This window comes from Podarcis gaigeae (assembly GCF_964106915.1).
Source record: "Podarcis gaigeae genome assembly, chromosome: 6".
Classification (NCBI taxonomy): Eukaryota; Metazoa; Chordata; class Lepidosauria; order Squamata; family Lacertidae; genus Podarcis; species Podarcis gaigeae.
The window spans coordinates 64,708,690-64,730,562 of NC_139682.1; the positions used below are offsets into that span (position 1 = coordinate 64,708,690).

At 40.3% G+C, this 21,873-nt stretch overlaps 1 protein-coding gene across 1 annotated transcript in view; it reads left to right on the forward strand.

Moving 5' to 3' along the window:
• Nucleotides 1–894: 894 nt before the first annotated feature.
• LOC310846447 (serine/threonine-protein kinase TNNI3K) overlaps nucleotides 895–21,873 on the forward strand; it is a 151,975-nt gene continuing 130,996 nt past the window's right edge. Inside the window, exons 1-6 of the mRNA XM_083742986.1 lie at nucleotides 895–1,042; nucleotides 1,391–1,496; nucleotides 2,017–2,125; nucleotides 8,243–8,328; nucleotides 9,043–9,140; nucleotides 10,325–10,435. Of these exons, the coding sequence (XP_083599112.1) occupies nucleotides 1,457–1,496; nucleotides 2,017–2,125; nucleotides 8,243–8,328; nucleotides 9,043–9,140; nucleotides 10,325–10,435 (444 nt within the window). The 5' untranslated portion in view covers nucleotides 895–1,042; nucleotides 1,391–1,456. The remainder of the gene's footprint in view (nucleotides 1,043–1,390; nucleotides 1,497–2,016; nucleotides 2,126–8,242; nucleotides 8,329–9,042; nucleotides 9,141–10,324; nucleotides 10,436–21,873) is intronic.

Consider the following 21,873-nt stretch of genomic DNA (forward strand, 5'->3'; position numbering starts at 1 on the left):
ACTTCCATTGCAATAAGTTATTTGATCATTTGAGAACAGGATTCTGACTATGTCAGCTGGATGTCTACTGAGACAGTTTTACTAGATACAAAGTAATTTGTACCTACAAAGTAATGACTACGGTTTACCAGCTTCCATTTAAAAACAATGCAGGAATCTTTGAGAATAACCAGAGCTCAAAGTGGGAGAGGATGCCATTCTATTATTTTATTCAGGTGGCCACAACTAAGTCCTAATATCCCACTTGCTTTTTCCCTCAAGTCATTTGAAACCATCCTACTTCAGGCACTCCAAGGTAGAGCATCACATGGGAACTCAAGATCCTTTTGGCTAACGTGTTTTTAATAGAAGAGAAAGGGGGAAAGAAGAAAGGGTGGTCAAAGGGTGCTTTACATTAGTATGGTGCACAAAGGGCAGTTCTTTGAAGGGAAGATGAAAGCTAGCAACTAGGTTATTCATTATGAAATAATCAACTGGGAATAATAGGCTTTGCCTGCTGATCAGTGGACTACCTAAATTACTCCAGGCATGCAAAGCTATAGAATCTATGGCATGGGTGTAATGATGGTGATTACATTGGGCTGTTAATCTGGGGGCTGGGGAGGGAATCTACCTGTGCCTTAAAATTGTATTCTTTTTGCCACATTTCCATTTAAACCTATATTTTTAACTCAAAACTCCCATTTACTACTTATCCTTTTGGGTGGATGTAGCTCTGATCCATGTCTCTTGTGTGTGGATGTGGTGTTGCTGTAGCTCTTTTTAATAATAATAATAATAATAATAATAATGAAATGTCAAGAGCTCCAATCACACCTCTCCACATCTTGCCTAGTTTGGATCTATCACTGCTTGTGGTTCCTGCAACACACCACCTCAACATGCAAGAATTCTGCCAGACACATGCAGACATCCTCATCAGCAGGCAAAATAAAGTGGAAAGGAAAGGGCTCTCTTGGGAAGTTTGATACCCACTGGACTGGACGACCAATCCAATGGTTTGCAGCTCAGTGATTCTGTGAAGAAAGCCATACTCTCTGAGGTTACTATCAATATAAGGTTGTTGACATGGGGTGCTGTGGGTCTGAACCCCTGAAGCAATGTGTTCTTATACTTGCATTTTCAAACAGGAAGCCAGTTGGTAATGCATTTCTAACTATGCATTTAATGGAGGGGTAAGCAAATATTTCTATAAAAATATTTGCAATCCCCGCCCCCCAGGGAGTGTATTTCAACAGTATGATTAGTTACCTTTTTTGTTCTACACTTGAGAGAGTGCACACTGTTTTGCTCTGTGCCATTGTTGCATGACATTCCATTTGGCACACAGTTTATTTTTAGGTACAAGACTATCAAAGTGTTCTTTTTTTTCCCTTTGTGGGTCTGTCAGTGCTCTTGAACAAGGAGTAATATTACCACAAGAACTTTGCTGAAACAAAGAAGTCATCTTGAACAAATGGGGAACTATAAATCTAGACCAACTCAAACTTGCACTGGTAATTAATCTTGCTTCTTTTTAAAGGAAATATATTGTAAATGATTCATGAAGAAATCTTCTCTAATTTACTGTGAAGTTCAAGTGAAAGGTGTTTTGTTGTCAGTAATCTAACTGAAAAATATTATGACTGAAATCAGACTTGCTTTTAGATTGAAATCAAGGCTACAGAAAAATAAGCAAACTTCTTCAAATATTGTGTGTTGTGTACATATATATTTGTCGGTTTCCTGAAAAGAACCTATTCCTTCATTCTACTCTCTCAAGACAGGATATCAAATAATATTAAGAACTACCGGTAAATATCAACAATTAACCTTGTCTACTTTTGTGCTTTTATATTAAAATGTTTTTCTTAATGTTCTAAACAATGTGTAAAAATAAAATCCATCCACCCAGCTCAGGTTATTATGTAATAGCACAGAATGACCTGGAGAAGGAAACAAAGTTGAAATTCTATTTTAAATGTATTTAAAGCCAAGATTCCTTCTAAACCTTGTTGTTGTTGTTTTTCCTTTTAGATGAATGGAAGAAAAAAGTGAGTGAATCATATGCTATAATCATTGAAAGATTAGAAGATGACCTCTTAATCAAAGAAAAGGAGTTTGCAGAATTAAAGCATGTCTTCAGGTAAATTATCTACCAGCATTGTTTATCCATCTATTTAAGAACAACAACAAAGCAAATCTGTCTAGTGCTATGTTTGGGGATACATACTTGGCATCCTGATAACTGCTGTGTGTTTGAGATTGCCATATTAGTTTCACAAATCTGTATGGCCTGATTTGCATATTATGCAAATTCTTGATGGTTTATGCACATGTTCAAGTTTGTGTGGAAAATATACGTGTGTGTGTGTGTGTGTGTGTGAAATTGCATCTTCATGACAGTAAATAGAGCACAAGGGTTCAGTATGCAGTTGAACACTGGGTTTGGACTAGGGAGGGGCTTGCAGAAGCAATTTAGCTAGGTTGACCTTTTGCTATGCCCCGAGGGGTGGTTTTCTTTGGGTGCGTGGGGAGAATCCATATCAGTCACTGACAGTAAGTGACTAGATGGGACAGGGAGTGGTGATAATTAATTTCTGTATCAGCATTTTTATGCGCTATCCAACAACTCTGGAGCTTAAGATACACTCTTGTCTGTGGTTTAAAAGAGTGGGAAGGGGGAGGAGTGACTGTACTTGCAGAGAGACCAGGTGTCATGGTGCATCTGCAGCAGCACAACCAGATGCCTTCATTTGCCCCAGCTGCAAAAAAAACCCAAGCCTCTCTCTTATTGGTGTCTAAAGCCACAGCAGGTCTTCACCCCACAATGGTGCACTCCTTTATTGTCTCCCGGATGCCAACAAGCACTTAAAGCCTTCAGTGGAAAGGGTGCAGAACATTACAACCAGTGCTGGGGGGACACAGGGTGAATCTAAGTTAGGCCTCATTGAGGAGCAGTATTTCAATAATAGGAAAATGAGAGTACCCATAAACATTTTTTAAGGAATAAAGCACTGATTACAACCCTGGAGTTTCTTATGCTGCTCCCTTCCTAGTTTCAGGAGCTTTGGTCCATAGCAGAAGCCAACTATGTTCCCCGGTCTCTCAGTACAGCTTCTCCCAAAAAAGAAGGCAAAGCTAAACAGTTTGAAGCAGTCACATTTCATAAAATCAGAACTGTAGAGTTGCAAGGGTCCCCAAAAGTCATCTAGTCCAACCCTCTGCAATGCAGGAATCTCAGCTAAAGCATCCATGAGAGATGGTCATCTAACCACTGCTTAAAAGCCTCCAAGGAAGAAGAGTCCACCACCTCTCATGAGAGTCCATTCCACTGTCTAACAGCTCTTACTGTCAGAAAGTTCCTCCTGATGTTTTATCGAAATCTTTCTTGTAACCTGTAGCCATTGGTTCGAGTCCTACCCTCCAGAGCAGGAGAAAACAAGCTTGCTCCATCTTCCACTTGACAGCCCTTGAGATATTTGAAGATGGCTATGATATCTCCTCTCAGTCTCCTCTTTTCCAGGCTAAACATTCCCAGCTCCTTCAACCGTTCCTCATAAGGCTTGACTTCCAGACCCTTTATCACTTGTTGCTCTCTTCTGCACGTTCTAACTTGTCAATATCCTTCCTAAATTGTGGTACCCAAAATTGAACATAGTGTTCCAGGTGTGGTCTGACCAAGGCAGAATGGAGTGGTATTATTACTTCCCTTGATATGGATGCTATACTTCTGTTTGCTCTCTTGTCCATTGCATCCATTCTCAACGTAAAAGGTGGCAACCATACTTTCAGACCTTTTAAAAGTATTCCAGCATGCACAAAAAAGTTTTCTCCTCTGCCAAGATTAAAAATGAGATGTGCTGTAGCCCAGAAACTGATAGGTAAGTAATAAGAGCAGAGAGAAGTAGTAGTAGTATTTTTGAGCTGAGAATTTTAAGGCATTTCAGGATAAAAATATCACAAAACATGCAAACTTGCCCACAAGCTGTAGGTTGACATCAACCATATTTGCGCAACTGATTTTCTGTGTTGGTTACATGAATGTAATTATGCAGATTGGCTGTTCCACCCAGCTTTCCTCCTTGCTTCATCTGGCCATTGATGCTGAACAATTGCCCTCACCCACTCTGACAGCAATAGCGGAAAAAAATTCCCGAGCCTCAGTGGGATGAAAATCACTCATTGCAAATCTTGTTACTATCTTTTCTTAATTACAGTGCAGCTTTTCAGATTACACTGCAGAATACTCAGAGGAATAGTAAGAGGCTCATTGAAGACAAAAGGAGACAGGTTTTTAGAAACATACCTGACCTATTGCCAAAGAGGTAATGTTCAAAAAACTATATGCAAGTAAAAAAAGAAGGGGAAAAAAAAGATTATTCTAAATTCCTTTTTTTAAAAAAATTCTCCTTCCTCCTAAAGTATTTCCGGCACACTGCAAGCAGCAGCAATTTTCTAAGTCGACTTTACAATGCATTTTCAAGACTGCTGATAAAAGCTTGCTAATTATTGCTCCTTTCCCATAACATTATAGCCCTACAACTTGAGAGAGAGAGGTCTGGGGAAAGCATCTGGTCAAATTACCTGTAATATAATAATGTGCATTGTGTATTTATTTTTAGTTGTTGAGGAAGTTGGCAAAGCTCAGTTTACGTATCTATTGCCAGTTTTTCTAACTATTTTTATTAATGAATTCTCTTTTGCTTCTCTGACATACAGTGGTAGAAAGGAGGTCAGCAAGCATAGTTAATGAATCATAAAACTGCAGATTCTGTAACTTTTATTTTTTAGTATACCCTGCATTTTCCCCAAAAGATGTTTGCATCAGGTGCAAATGCCACATATCATTTTTTTAATGAGGCAGTATGGCTATTTATCCTGTTTAAGGGACATAGTATTAGAAATACATTGGCAACAATGACTTCATTTTAATTAAAACAAAAAAAATTCCTTCCAGTAGCACCTTAAAGACCAACTAAGTCAGTTCTTGGTATGAGCTTTCGTGTGCATGCACACTTCTTCAGATACACTGAAACAGAAGTTTCCAGACCCTTCTATATAGTGAGAAGGTGGGGAGGGGTATTACTCAGAAGGGTGGTGGGAATGGGTGATTGGCAGATAGCTGTGATGAGCCTGTTGACGACTCTTAACGACTGCAATAGGTCTTACAGGAAAAAGCAAGGGGTGAAAAGGTGAAAAATGGCTTTGTCATGTATAATGAGATAAGAATCCAAGGTCTTTGTTCAGACCAGGTTTCTCCATGGTTTTAAGTTTGGTGATAAGTTGTAATTCAGCAGCTTCTCTTTCCAGTCTATTTCTGAAATTCCTTTGTAGTAAAACAGCTACTTTGAGATCTTGTATAGAATGTCCTGGGAGATTGAAGTGTTCTCCTACTGGTTTCTCTGTCTTGTGATTCCTGATGTCCGATTTATGTCCGTTTATTCTTTGGCGTAAGGTCTGGCCTGTTTGTCCAATATAGAGAGCTGAAGGACACTGTTGGCATTTGATGGCATACACAATGTTAGACGATGAGCAATTAAATAGTCCCGAGATGGTATGTGTGATGTTGTTGGGGCCAGTAATGGTGTTGTCCGGGTGTATGTGGCAGCAAAGTTGGCATCTGGGTTTATTGCAGGCTCTGGTGCCAGTGTCCGTGTTAGGTCTGGTTGTAGTATTATTGTGGGTTAGGAGTTGTTTAAGACTGGGTGGCTGTCTGTAGGCAATGAAAGGTCTTCCTCCCAGAGCTTGAGAAAGAGAACTGTCATTGTGCAGGAGAGGTTGTAGATCTCTGATGATGCGTTGTACTGTTTTAACTTGGGAGCTGTATGTGATGACTAGAGGTGTTCTGTTATTTTCTTTTTTGGGTCTGTCTTGCAGCAAGTTCTCTCTGGGTATCAGTCTGGCTCTGTTGATCTGTTGTCTAACTTCATCTGTTGGGTATTTTAGTTCTAAAAAGGTTTGCTGTAGATCTCTTAGGTGAGAGTCTCTGTCTGTAGAATTGGAACAGATGCGGCTGTAACGTAGTGCCTGGCTATATACAATGGACTATTTGGTATGTTTGGGATGGTAGCTAGAGGCATGTAGATATGTTTTCATTTTAATTATTCACTTCATCCACACATGTCCTTATGAAATCATCAGGTTGTACTAAAATCTACCATGACATACCAAAAAGTGTAGGAGAAAATGAAAAATATACATTGCGTTTTGCAGTAAGTGATATTCAGTGGCTGGAGAGTTTGACATGCTCACGTTTGCAATGCAATTAGTACAGAAAGTGTAAAAAAAAGTGGGAGAAAATTGCATTTCTCTCTAAGGATTGCTGTGGCTTAAAATGAAACTCTTTTTAATTGCATGTATGAAAAACGGAAATGCTGTACTTCAGGTTAATGGCAACTCATAATGGAAAGCCTGCAAATGATTCTAAATGTGGATTAACAAAATTCAAATCCTACCATTTCAGAAACAAAGCTCAGAAATAATGGTTTGCAATTCCATTCATTTTTTAAAAAGCATTTTTATGTTTGTATTGCTCTGCAATAACTCGGGAGACCAGGTTACTTGAAAGACCACCTGCCCCTCTATAGACCACCTATGTGATTTCTCTCTCTCAAGGAGAGCATTCAAACATATGTTTTCCCCCCACCAGTGGTCTGCGCACAGTGTGGCACTGTGTATTAGTGGTACAATCCAGGAGAACCATAACATGTGTGTAGATGTGCAGTATTGTAGGTGTTGAATTGTTTCTGTTGAACTATACATGGCAGGGGTAGGTAATCCCAGGCCATACTGTGTGTGTGTGTGTGTGTGTGTGTGTGTGTGTGAGAGAGAGAGAGAGAGAGAGAGAGAGAGAGAGAGAGAGAAAATGTGTTCCTCTTGGCTTTTCCATCTGGTCATTTGGACTTTAAATGGCCAGGGAGTGGACCCAAGGAAAGCCTTCCTGTTCTGTCAGCTCCACCCAGCCCATGTCCAAGCCTGCACCCCAATTTGCAAATTCCAGGTGCAAGCTAGGATCCAGCTCCTGATAGGCAGCCCAGGCTTACGCCCATGTCCCCTACTCATAGAGGACCTGAGATTCCCACTTTGGGGCCTTAGAAGGGCCTCCACCATCCTGCAATGCCACCACACCAAAAGGGTGAGCGGATTTCCTGTCCATGATGGAGGGCAAGAACTTGGACATGGTGCATGTGGATATGGGAGCAGGGGTGCATTTCTCTGCCCACTCACATTTCCTATGTTTAGTGGAGGAGCTTGTATTCTTGTTTACTTGGACATGAGTAGGACCCTCCATACAATTTGGGATGATCGCATGAAGCATTCCACTCGCATTGAAATGAACATGAGTAAATGCCCAAGGCATGTCTTTTCTGCTCAACACAAGGAAGGTCAGGGATTGTATATCGATGGGATAGTTCAGTCAATAGACCATGACACTCAGGGTCACGGCTTCAAGCCTCATGCTAGGCAAAAAGATTCTTGCATTGCAGGCAGTTGGACCTCATGGCCCTCGTAGTCCCTTTCAACTTAACAGTTCTACGACTCTATGAGTCTATGAACAGTGGGATGCACCAGGACTTTGCTAGTGGAGCTTACAAGGGTGATCTTGCAACCCCACCCCACCCACCAGTGATGGCTTAGGCTTTGAATATTCAGATCTTTGCAAGAAAATGGTGGGGGCAGGGATGGAAGAAGCTTTATGTGAAAGACCCATGAGTGGAAGTGCATGGGAAAGTAGCCAGAGAATGCACCATTTGAATGATCTATTGTTCAGAAAGGTGGTAAGGCGAAGGGATAGTTGGGAGAGATGGAACAGGGATGGCTTATTATACTTCGTGGGGTGGAAGGAGAGGATCCCTCAAAAAACAGGAACAAACCAAATTATTTCACCTGGGCTGTTTTGACAGGAAGACCCTCATATAGATTATGAACCATTCAGGAACAGGAGCCCCCTTGGCTTGCAAACAGTGAGCAATGAAACCCTATACATGTCTAGGGTTCTATTGAGCTCAATGAGGCCTACTGCCAGGTCAATGGGCATAGGATTGCAGCCTAACCTGATATATAAAACTTGGTATTGCCCTTTGCAGCCGGATCTCTGATTTTGAAATGGTACAGATTAGGTTAGAAACCTTGCCCATTATAATATCATAATTCTGAAGTTTCTTCTTTTCCTTTAGAAAATTTTCCAATAAAAGGGGGGAGAGAGAGAGATGCTAAAAGATGAAAACTCTGATAAACTCTAAAATCTTTTCCCCCCCAGCTCCGATGAAGCCTTCAGCAAAGTTAATTTAAATTACCGTACAGAAAATGGGCTGTCTCTTCTGCACTTGTGTTGTATTTGTGATGGTAAGTGTTTCAGCTAAGATGCTTTAGAACCCTTTTATTGGTGCATTTAATGATTTTACTTTTTAATAAACCACAGGAACGTTATTACTTTTTAATCTGTTTGCCGCCTTGGTACTTTTCTTGTTGAATCTCATGTAGGCATCAGGTGGAATGTTATAAACAATAACAACAAAGTGGTTTAAATTTTGATTGGATTTAATCTCAGGCTTAGGATATTGCATAATTGTCACTATTTCACCCTAAAGTAGGGAGGGCACTTTTTTAATCTAAGGAAGAATTTCTTTTTATTTTTGTAAATTCCTCATTATTCAGTTCATCAGGAATTGATCATGGTTATAACTAAATGTGCTGGAAGTGAAAAATCAGTTGTTTGGAGCATGCTGCTGCTCAGAGAATATGAAAAAATGGGTCCTTAGAAATTGTAATCAGCAAATAATGAGATGGTAGATATTACAAAATAAACATTCATGATGAGTATCATCCTGAAAAAGCCATTTGTTTATGTTTATGGCACATTGCATTTTTTGTATGGTGTGATAAATAGGAGTGTCCAACTGACTTCTGAGTGGGACTTCTGAGAAAAGTTGCATAGAGTTGCAATGTAACTTTCCCACAGCAGGCATTAATACCTGTTGAAGTGTTTTGTTTTTGCAAACTAATTCACCATCTATTTTTATTTTATAATTGCCTCCATTTCCAATATTTATTATGCAGGTAACAAATCACATATTAGGACTCTTATGCTGAAAGGCCTGCGCCCATCCAGGTTGACAAGAAATGGGTTTACTGCTCTGCATTTAGCAGCTTACAAGGTAAATTGAATTCTAAGTAAGTAATTGCATTAGCGGTCTTGCTCTTTTTCTCCCTTTCAGCCGCCCCCTCTCCAGCAGTTGGGCTTTGGCAGCAAGGCAGGTGCCAAGAGCACTAGAAATAAAGTTGTCTCAGTTCCTTGAGTGCTTGGCTTGCTGCCATAGCAGCGCTGGGGAGTGGGCAGAAGGGGGTCTTCCTTCTCTTTCTCCCTCCTGATGTTTTTGAAACTGCAGTGGCTGAGTGGGATAGGGTTGAAGGGAAGGGAGGAGGAATTGATTTCTTCTATGTATTGGATTAAAATCTGAACTGAGAAAGAACTTTGGGGTAGAGGGTAACACTTACTTCATACTGGAAGCCAGCATTATCAGCTGCCAGAATTTGTAACCTGAGTTTGGAACTTAAAAAATGTTGTCACCTCTCTTCATAACTGACACAATTGAAACACATGCATTTTGCATCTGAGTATTTGAATCTAAAATGAATTGTAAAAAGTGGCCTTGAATGAGACTTGTCCTCTGGTTTAATTTTTCTTCATTGGAAATTGTCTGATATGTCTGATAACTGAGAGATATACAACATGAGTATCTGTTGGCAATCACTTTCAATAGGGCAGCTATTTTATTCATTTATTTGTATTTTGACCCCATGATATGAAAACTCATGGCAAGTTATATATTACAGATTAAGCAATAGGTTTCATTTACAGAACCCAGCATTCTTAAGGGAGATATTTGATACTGATTACCGTATTTTCCACTCTATAAGATGCACCAGACCGTAAGACGCACCTAGTTTTTGGAGGAGGAAAACAAGAAAAAAAATATTCTGAATGTCAGAAGCCAGAACAGCAAGAGGGATTGTTGCACAGTGAAATCAGCAATCCCTCTTGCTGTTCTGGCTTCTGGGATAACTGTGCAGCCTGCATTCGCTCCCTAATACGCACACACATTTCCCCTTACTTTTTAGGAGGGAAAAAGTGAGCAAAAAATATGGTAGTTCTTTATTGCTGTATTTCATTGAGACTCTTTTGCTCCTACACTCAGAAGGATTTTGTTCATAAAGTACAGCTGGGGGGGGGGGGGAATGTGAACAGAACTGTATTCTGCAAAGCACTATCTTTGCCCCTGAGCTGCAACCCCTTTTAATTATGTTTCTCTAAATAATAACTTTGCTTTCTACATTTCAGGACAATGCAGAACTTTTAACTGCCTTGTTGCACAGTGGAGCTGACATCCAGCAAGTTGGCTATGGAGCACTTACAGCTCTCCATATTGCTACAATTGCTGGTCACCATGAGGTATGTCTTCTCACTTACATGTGTAACTGCAATGAACTCCTTCCCATGCCTCAATGTCTGGTAAAAAAACCCTTTAAAAACAAACAAAATGTAACAGGCTTATCAGAGTCGCTGATTAGCCTCCTATATGAATTCCTCCATTCTCCACTTTCCTTAAACTTTGATAAGAGGAGTACTATTGTGCACTTACATAACTGAGGAATTCCAGTGTACTGGATGAAGCAGATTATGTGGTAGAAACCCATCTTGACCTACCAAAATGATCACCTTCCTTGGCATGGCCTGCAAGGTCCTGGCAGCATCCAGAGCCTGGCTGCCATAGCACTTGCCATTGAGTCCAATGTTGGAATGGGCATGGTCAGGCTCACTGTGGTCAATGCCAGCCTTCTCCCTCTCCATCACTCCTTAGAAGAAGAATCTTTCAACAGCAGAGTGCTGAAAAGAGAAGAGCTTTCCCCAGGTCACTGTCCACATTATCTCCAGTGACTCTGGGCCCTACCCTTGATGTACATGTCAAGGACAAGGCCCAAAGGCATTGCTATAAGGAAGAGAATGGAGAGCTGTCTCAGCCAGTACTCCTATTTACAGTGCTGTGCTGAGCTAGTATGGACATTAGGAGCTGCTCTGCTTCAGCTACCCTGTCTCCCACTGCCTGCTGCTCCAGACTGTCAATCCCCTGGTATGCTTCAAGGGAGGACCAACCTTACCCAGGTCTCCCGTCAAACCAGTAGCCAACCCTGCACACTGTAAATTGTTCCTACTGCTGTCTTAGATTCCAAGACTTAGAAAACAAGGGGAAAGGATTCAATAAGGAGAACTATGGGCCAAAACTGTGGGGGTGGGCAGATCAAATTAGGGTTGTCTCTGGATTGTGGATGTGTTTGGATCTAATCCTACTTTGGGGTTGGGGAACCAGAGCCCCTCTCAATTAGGCGTTCCATCATCAACAACAACAATGAAATTTGTATACTGCCCTATACTCGCATTTCTCAGGGTGGTTAGCACATTGTGCCTGCAGGTCAGCAGTTAAAATACAAATAAGTACAAATATTATCTTATACTCAGGAATTGGGAAAGGACAGCTGGGTGAGCAAGAAAGTGGCTAGACCTGTGTAAGAATCGGCTGAGTCCTGGGATTACTATGCAAATTCAAGGCACACTTCACCCTGCAGCCTTAGATATATGCATTACATTCTTCTGCAAACCTGAGCAGTGAAATTTAAGTCTTTAATCATAGACTCTGCTGTGATAACGAAATGCCTAATTTGTTCCTAGGCCAGGCACAGTGCAGGTGCAGCAGAAAAGAGGCACACTAAATAGAAATTGCACTGCCAGTGCCTGCAGGGCCCTGAATATCTTGAGTGAAATGTCCTCACAGCCCCACATTGTAGCACAGATGGTAACAAAACAATTGGGTTCATTTCAGAACACCCATCTCTTCACTCCTTTTCAACTAGATCTAAAAACCTGGTCATAGCGAGAGAGGATAATGGTTTCTAGCAAAAGAACATTTTGCCTCAGCTGCACACACCATATTCCTGGTGTACAGCTGTCTCTTCAAGCGCTGCTGTGAAATTGCCACACTCCCTTTCTTGTGGTTCCGAGAACCTCTGCCCTTCATGTGAGGATACTGAATCTAGATGGATTCTTCTGGAAGGGGAAATCAGAAGCAGCTATAAAACTGCATGGCTGCATCATTGTAAGATGGAGGCAGCAAATAATTATGCTGTAGGCAAAAGAAAAGAAAAGCCTCACAACACTGAATGCCTACTAGAATGTTCCGAAAGACCTTTGTGACCTGAGATCTCCTTTAGGAATCCTACCCATCTCTTAAGGTTTCTTAAGTGGATTTCCTGTAAAGCCCTCAGGCTCAACATCTTTTAACTAAAATTTGCTTTTAGTCATGAACCTTTTATCCCCACACATACCACTTAGACCTCGTTTCAGTCACTTCACACCCCAGCTCATTTCTTGTTGCCTTGGAAATGCTTTGTTTCAATCTATTTCATTAAAAAAAAATTCCAAAAGTGTTTAATGCCATGAACAGAATTACTTTTATAATGAAGGGTTCACAGTTGTGCATTTCTGATTATATTTACATCTACTTGTGTTCATAAATCTTTTGGCTAAATCGTTCAGAAAGAAATCAAAATTACTTGCATATACAAAAGTAATAAAACTTAAATAAATGGAACATGAAACCTGTTGAATGTGAATAAACCAAGTTTTTAAGATTAGCAGAATAAAAATGGCACATTGGAAATTTTAGTCAGTCGGCTAGGAAAGAAAAATCGACCAGGATTCTGGAGCTGGTGCAGATCTTGGGTCTAGATTGGGTCTGCTGGTCAGCAGCAGTGCTAGGTATGTGAGTATCCTCAAAGACCTACTGGCAGGAGGAAGGAAGTTTGGGTTGCATCTTTAATATGTTAACCAGGCTGTTGGGGAGAGAAGAGGGAAATGAGAAAGTGGAGGAAAATAGTGGCTTCAGGACTCTGAAGAGAAGCAGTCCACTCTGAGACATGATGTTGCAGGTTCATAGATGAAGTTGTTCATAGATGAAGTTGAATTAAAAACTGCAGTGTAAATACTTGAGCAAAAGTTTAACTTGACTGTGGGCAGGCAAAAAAAATATTATGCTGTATGTAATTTCACCTTTGGGTTATGGATCAGAAAATGCTAGAATTGAATGTGTCTGACCTTTGCACAGCTAATGAGTCAAATACGAATAAACCCTTCCAGAATGAAGGGAACTAGCAATCATTATTTTTAAGTCCATTGCTAAAGGCAAAAATAATGAAGATCTGAAATGGTAAAACTAAAAATTGTGAAGCGATGTCAATTTGAGAAAATAGAATAAAAGGTATGAGAGTTAGACATACACACCCAAAACTCAATTAAGTGGATGGTGTTTTTCTGTGGTCTTCCAGTAAGGAACTCCTAATCAAGGGACAAAGAAATTTGTGGCATCTGAAGATCATTGCTCAGGTCTATGATTGGGAGAATATTTTAACAGGCTAGATAGCTTTCAAAGGTTCATTTTTTCATGGAAGTTTATTGTCACATGAAGTTTTTCTTAGGGTGTTGGTTTTCACTTTTGAATGTTGCATTCCAAACCTCAGGAGGTATAATGGGCTTTGTTTTGCTTATTAAAAATATACATAATTTCCAATTTTAAACATTGTATTTCATATGTTCTGATTCTTAATATGTTTTAACAAATATAAGTGGCAATGCAACCAACTACCCTGGTATATTTCTTAATGTGTACAATGCCATCGTTACACATGATGTCTTAGAGAGTTTTATGGGCAATATATGTAGAGTAGATATTTTCTCAGCAGCACAATATGGCCTATTTGTGTTACTTAGTTTGCAAGGTCATATGGCCTCTCCAATTATAAACCCTAGACTTGCTTTAAAATCTTTAACAGTAACCCATCAACCTCTCTAGCCAGCCAAGCAACAAGAATTGGGTATTTTATAAGCAGGACAATATTTGCTTTGGGCTTTGTTTTTAAAAGCATGGAAATACAGTGAAAGAAAGAAAATCTGTGCATATATCTGAAGAGCTGCCTTTGCCAGTCTCACACAAGCAAGTACCTTCTCCCTGGCTTTTAAGGTTCTGCTGTTACATATATATATCCTCTTGCTGTATCACAATCTACAATAAATGTGATCTCTGGGAATTGGGGAATGAAGAACTTTATAGTCGGCTGTAAATCATTTTTATTGATGATGTGCAATATGCTATCTGTGTAGTATCTAGATGGAACTGGGTGAGTGTTAGCTATGTCAGGACCTGGATCTAAATTGCTGTCCAAGGCCACTCCAGATTGATCTGTTCCCTGATAATGATTAGAGCTGTGTCTAAGGAAGGAGCTGGACCTTTAAAGGGAAAAGTTATCATCACGGCTTTTATCTTCTTGTTAGGCCTATTGTTGCTATATTCGCAAATTCACCAGTCAAATTCACCACTGTTCAACTTAGTCTTGTTTGAGTTAGTGTCGCATTAGAGATGGTGTAACCCATGTATTGTGTATTAATAAGGTTTGTTGCATATTGTCATCCCCTCCCCCTATTTTGAAAAAATACAGAGTCGTGATATTGGGGGTGGGGATATTCTGGACAGAGAAATTATAACATCCAAAGCCCTGTCATTGAGGATAAGGCTATATAAGTGACTACTAGCCACAATAATTATGTTCTACCTCCACTGTTAGGGATGCGGGTGGCGCTGTGGGTTAAATCACAGAGCCTAGGACTTGCCGATCAGAAGGTCTGCAATTCGAATCCCTGCTATGGGGTGAGCTCCCGTTGCTCGGTCCCTGCTCCTGCCAACCTAGCAGTTCGAAAGCACATCAAAGTACAAGTAGATAAATAGGTCCCGCTCCGGCGGGAAGGTAAACGGCATTTCCGTGCGCTGCTCTGGTTCGCCAGAAGTGGCTTAGTCATGCTGGCCACATGACCCAGAAGCTGTACACCGGCTCCCTCGGCCAATAAAGCAAGATGAGCGCCGCAACCCCAGAGTCGGCCATGACTGGACCTAATGGTCAGGGGTCCCTTTACCTTTACCTTACCTCCACTGTTGGATGTAATTTGCCTTGGAATACCAATGGTTAGAAACCACAAGTGGGGAGAATACACAGGTTCTTCTTGCAGGGCTCATAGGCATGTGGTTGGCCACTATGAGAACAGGATACTGGACTAGACGGGCCATTTGCTTTACCCATCGGGCCCTTCTTATGTCAGCAACGTATGGCCTGACAGATGGCTTTTTCTTTATTTCATTCTCCCCCTTCCTTTTCCCCTATTTTTGCTGCTCATGGTGGAAGTTGGCCAGCTCCAGAGCCCTCATAGTTATAGGTTAGTGGTACATAGTTTGAGGGCACATTGGGGTAAATAAGAGGATTAGAATCCCACAGACCCACTGCCTCCCCAAACATGCCCCAGAATGCACCATTTTAGCTTCCATTACTGGCAGAACAGCAAATAGCTGCAGAGCTTTCCATGGCCTCCCAGCAGGACCTCGGTCTAGTCCCTCAGTTGCATTCCTGACTAGTGCAGGATTTATCCCTGTCGTATTTTATTACAAGGAAGAAACAAATTCATGCCAGCATCACCAACAAACAAGGTTACACCATTACACGAACGTCCCTTATTGTTTTAGGTATTGTTCCATTGTTAACTTTTAAACCCTGATTGATGTTTACTTAGTGAAATTATCTTTGTGGAGGTAAAATGCCTTTGGAATCACAGTAGTCCCTTGAACTTCTGTTGGTAAAGTATTGTTGGGGTATCCCACTCATTTAAAATATTTGTTTTACCGTGACCCTCACACAATCCCAAATCCTGGCCTATTGTATTTTCATTTAACTCCAGTTAATTTCATAGGATTGCTTCATCCTCTTCATCATCGTGTATTCAGTGATGTGGTACCAGGGGATAAAATCATTCACTGTGTAAGAACCTTATGCTATCATAAATTCAGCAACAGCTGCAGCAGTGACATGTTGGCAGGCTTGGATGAAATAATGAGATGAAACCCATCCAGTTGCATAATTAATATGCTTAGTATTTATTCTTATATTTTATACTAAAACCCTGGCCCTACCAAACAGAATAACAACCTAGAACTAATTATTCTTTCCACATGCACTTCTTATTACAATGAGAAATCATGTCTGCATATCATTAAATATGTGTGTGTTGGTTGGAGTTTACATAATTCTTATCTGAAATTTATGCAATGACTCAGGATTAGGGTGAAGACAGACACAACATTTTAAGTGTGAGGGAGGTTCTTTGTGCATATATTTGTTATCCTGCAAATAAGTGCTTCAAAATTCACTGCATTTGTTTTCAGGGCTACTAATGTATGTTCAAGGCTCATCCACCACTCCTATGTTATGGCTGTCTTTGGCCTTGGAACCTAGGAGAGGTGTGTCCTCATGATCACCACTATTAAGAGGTCTTCGTAATATGGTATTTTTGATGTCCCAGGTTTACCTTGGTTCTGTTTTCAGCAGAACCAACGTAGTTCAGCAGGGTCTTTTCAGCAGACCCTGAAAAGTCATTGCAAGACAGGACCTGACTATACCGCAAGGGATAAATCTTCATTGGGTTAGATGAACTATGTTGGGTTAGATTAGCATTTTCTCCCCTTACATACCATAGGAATGTTTTTTGTTTTGTTTATTTTTGTGTGTGTTGTATGATAACAGAAAACGTAATAGAGACATTATATAAAAAAGAAGAGACCATTAATAAATGACATCCCACATAAAACAACCCTTTTTTGGGGGGGGGGGGAGGGACACCCAGAATTACTACTTGGATAATGTGGCACAGTGGATTAACTTTGCATTGTCCCTTTTAAGGCAAGATCCAGACTGCCTCTCCCCATTTCCCTTTGCAGTATAAGAATTACTGTTGCAGATTTCTGTTTGGAAGCACTGCATAATAAACCCATTATGTTACCAAAACTGTATGAAGCCTGAATCAGTAAGTCAGCAATGTTCAACACATGCCCAGTGCCAGTACTCAGGCAGGTTGGGCATTGGTTGAGGGGCTCAGAAGGACCTCTCACTTGCTCAGCCTAGGTGAACTGCCACTTACCATCTCCCTGCGGGGCACCTAGGCAGCTGTTTTAGTGGTGGGCAGGTAGTGGTATCACTTTTGAATGGGTGTGGAGCTTGGCTCCCATACATGACAGTCATCTGCCATCTCATTATACCCAAAATTCAGGGGCCTTAGAATAAATCTTTGGTGCCACCCCACTGTTCAACAGATTGTCTTTTCTCACTGTAAAATGTGCAGAATTTGAGAATGCAGACAAGAGTATATATGTGGAAATGGAGGACGTAGTGCTGTAAAAACCAAATAAGGAAGCAAAACTGGAACATTTCCCAAGGTTTAGTTTCCACTAGGAAAAATCTTTAGCCTTTTTAGGATCTCGTAAGCTGTACAAAGTAGAGGTGATTTGTAGTTAAAACTTTTACAATGTTCTGTAAAAATGCTGCCACATAATAATGCATCCTTTTTTTGCAGTGATAAAATCATTACTGTTATAGGCATTTAGAGAGTACAGCAGTGAATATCATGAAGCGTATACAAATACATGAACGATGCAGCATATAAAAGATATTGTGACCTCCAGGGAAAAGTGCCTGGCTTTTCTGACTTATTCAATCACTGCCATGACTGTATCACCTCTAGCTGACTAAAAAACACCAAGGTCATCCAACTCACTTCAAGCAAAAGATCCTCTAGTTCTGCTGAGATTTCCCAGTAGTCATGATCCAGGCTGGTTAGATCTGGGTCAAAAGGCCTACAATGTGAAATCACCTCTACAGCTGCTAGATAGCTCAGCTGTTTTGAGCATGGTGCTGATAATGCCAAGGTTGCAGGTTTGATCCAGCTGCATATTCCTGCATTGCAGCAGGTTGCACTAGCTTATCCTCAGGGTCCCTTCCTCTGATTCTGTGTATATCCAACTTCAGCCTAAGGGCCAAGCAAGGCATTCTTCTAATATTTTTGGAACTGAAAGCCCACTGGTGCTTTGCGCTCCTACCATCAAATCCTGAAGCTGCCTTTGGACAAACGTCACCGTAGAAGAGTTAAGAATCTCTCCATGTCTCAGCGACTGCTTATAGAGTATAGCTTCTTCCAAATTTCTGCCAATGACATGCCACGATTGTAAATCAATAAGTGTGATGTGTTTATTCACTGACTTGTGGCTATGATGAGTACTTTGCCATTTGAGAAAGCTCACATTCATTTCTACATAAAACAAGACCAGTAATTGTTTTCCCCTCAACCTTAAGCATTTAACTACTCTTCAGAATATTCCAGCATAACAATTGCCTCTTAGTACAGACTGGATATTGTTTGACAGTATGGGGATGCCTGCCCAAATATATCTAATTTCAAAAACAGAGTTAAGTGCAGCCATTCATTGTCAACATCGTAGCAAATAATGAGTTGCCAACTGGAATTCAAGTAGGACAATAAGCATTATGGAACCTATGTGAAGAATCTACATCTGTCAGGCAGAAATATGAATTGCCTGAGCCAACTTTTTCCACCCCTTCCCCCTTCCAATTTGAGCCTTGGATGCATACAAAGCAATTTGACAAAGCGTTTGAAAAGATGCACCAAGACAACTAAAATGGAAGGCAATATAAAAAAATTATGAAGCTTCAGGGAGTGTATTGCTAACATTTGTGTATTTTAAAGCTTTCATATTTACATATTTGTGTATGCAGCTATGCAGAGGCGGAGCTAGCTGCTCTGGCCCTCAGAGTGGCACACATGCTGTGCACCCGGGGCTAGCCGCACACAGGGGCGCCACCCACAGCGAGCAGTGAGCGTCCCGACACACACACACACACACACACACACACACACACACACACACATATTTATGGATCTTTATATTTAGGGATCTTTAAGAATAAGCATGCTCTGCTGTGTTCTATACCACTGAGTAGAAACGCATCCACAAAAACATCCATGTATTTAACTATACTGGGCACTTGACAATACTAAAGGCATAGCAGCAGAACCGGCTGAATTTTGAAGGCCTCAAGTATATAAGTAGTTCATATTCTTGTTTCTCCATGCCAGTGGACGTAATTGCAATTCTGAGGAAACTTACATGCAGGGAAAAAACACCACTGAATTTGTGAACTGTCCATAAAACTGCAAGCTTTACTTGCAGGCTTCTCTCTTTTGACATTTACTGCCAATCCTATGTTTTGCAATGAGATCCATTCAGAATCTTTACAACTCGTCACCATGATTTCACCTTTGCTAAAGCATAATTAGTGAAGAAGTGTGGGTTCTGCTAATAAATTTTGATTTCTGGATAACTAGACAGATTAATTTGCAACTCCCAGGTTCTGAATAGATCTTTCGATGTACAAGTTTGAGTTCTTTAATTTTTAATTGCAGATAGATTGCTTGAAGGGGGAAAAATTGACCCAATTATACATGATGTTTCATTAAAACTATAGCAAGATGAGCTCTAATTTACCTTTTCTGCTTTCAGGGCTTTTAATAAAAGCAATTAACTTGCATTATGTTCATTAGATCCTACAGAGAGAAGACGTTATAGACTACAGACCTTATTTTGAAATTTTGGCCCTCTGGCCTTCCTACTGCCCTGCTTCAGTTTTGTTTTCCAAATCCCATTTAAGCTGTCCTCCCAAAGAACAGAATCTGAAGCCTACAACTTAGTCAAGTTCAAAGACTCCTTACTGATATATTTTTTAAAAAATCACCACCATTTATGATCAGTACCTCGCTGTTGTGTAGTGGCAAAGAGGCTGATGTGTGAATCTAGGAGTCTCTGGTTTGAATCCTGCTCGTGCCCTGCACTCAATAGCTGGCAAGTTGCTCTCTCTCAACCTCAGTCTCCACATCTGCAATATTAGAAAACACAAAAAGCATGGCCAGATTATTATGCTGCAGCTGGAGCAATTGCACCACTATCCATGTCTACAAGGGGCCCAATTCCTGAGCTTTCTTTCCTGAAATAAATGTTTTAAAGAAAAATGTGTCATCAGATTTCTACGATATTTCTGTGAGATGAGCTTGTCTCGCTGCCCCTACCTTTCGCATACCCTCCAAGTGTCTTGATTTTCCAGAGACCTTCCCAAAATTACAGAAGCCATCCTGGTTTTTTATTTGATCCCTCAGTATCCCAGTTTTCTGTTTTCCTGCCCTCCATTTCTTTGCTCTGTGTATGTGTGTGTAAAAAATGGAGTCCTGCTTATACTGAAAATGTGTGCACCAAATGAAAAAAAAAAAATAGTGAGGCTGGTATATAGTTTTGAAGGAAAATGTAACCACTCTGCTTTAAATTCTGTAATCGCAAGGCTTCACTAGCCAGCCATTTTAAGTAAACATATGGATTGTTTATTCCTTTATTGTAAATGGAGTCTTACACTGCAAGCCTTTACATGTCTACTCAGAAGTAAGTCTGTATTCCATGGAGCTTACTCCCAGGTAACATGGTAAAGAATGTGCAGTCTTACACTGCAATCCTAACATTTTTTTTCTCTCAGAACTAAGTCATACTGAGTTTAATAGGATTTATTCTCTGGTATGTTCCTGGTCATTCTCAGTTTCCATTATTATTATTATTATTATTATTATTATTATTATTATTATTATTATTATTTTATTATATCCCACCTTTTCCCCCAACCGAGACTCAATGCAGCTTACATTAGAGCTACATTTTTATTTCATTCCATTTATCTGTTGAAGGTGTTGTACATGATCCCTTCCCTCACACATTTTTTTCTTTACAAAAGCCCTGTGAAATAGGTGAGGCTGAGCGGATGTAATTGGCTCAAGGTGACCAATGTTGATATGCATATGACATATATGGACACAGGAGATCAAACACGGAGAAGCTTCCTATGTAGAATAGAATGTCCCTATTTTCATCTAAGAACTGTTGGGAGGGTATGCTTTCATTGTTTTTAGCCAATGAGTGAAGTCAGCATGGACAAATGAGTCCATGTCATGGATGAATGAGTTGTTTGGACGCCAAGCTATAGGAATCCCTGGGTTCATAAATAGCTACTGTTTCTCCCTCACCTTTAGTGTACTTTTGTTTCCTACTTCTGCCTAATTTTCTAGCCTATGGACTCTCTTTCTAGCCTATTGTGTCTGACATCAGGTACTCCATATAAGTTTGGTTTTTTGTTTTTTGTTTTTGTAAATGCTATTGCTCTGTGTAAGGGTGGATGTTGGAGAAGCCATGGCAAATGTAAAATGTGCCACGGGGCATATCTCTTGCTGTGCAGAAGCTGCAGTCCAGTAACTTATTTCCAATTTGAAAAAGGACAAAGAGCCTGAAAAAGATTATGGGATATAATTCCCAGTGAGCATATGTAACTCTTTTCATCATTGCACTAAATGTGCTCCATTTGTGCAAGGATTATTTTAATTCCAGTTTGTAAAATACATGTTGTTATTCCTTTTGGTGATAGACAAATTACTACAAAGCCCATTTCTGATGGAAAGACGCATTTTGTCTGTCTCATTTGATTTAGTTGATAAGTTTGATTCGAATACTTACACATTCAAAATGTGAGCTTTGCCATTACTTCCCCCTCCCCCTTATAAATTTGAAACTGCTGGTCTTTCGAGAATTATTCTGACCACGTTAAACAGCTTATTTTGCAGAAGATCACATTAATATATATGGGACTGCTAACATTTTCCCTCCCATGAGAAGGATCTAAATGGTTTTGGTAATGCCTGCCTTAATTGAAATAAAGAGATATTAAATAAGAAGTTCCTATGCTAGTTTGTTAGAAATGTAGTTGAGTTCTCCAGCAGTACAGTCTTTGTGGTTGTTTGTGATGGGAGCACTTTACATGGAATGTGTATTACTTGTACATGTAGTTCAAAATGTGAGCCAT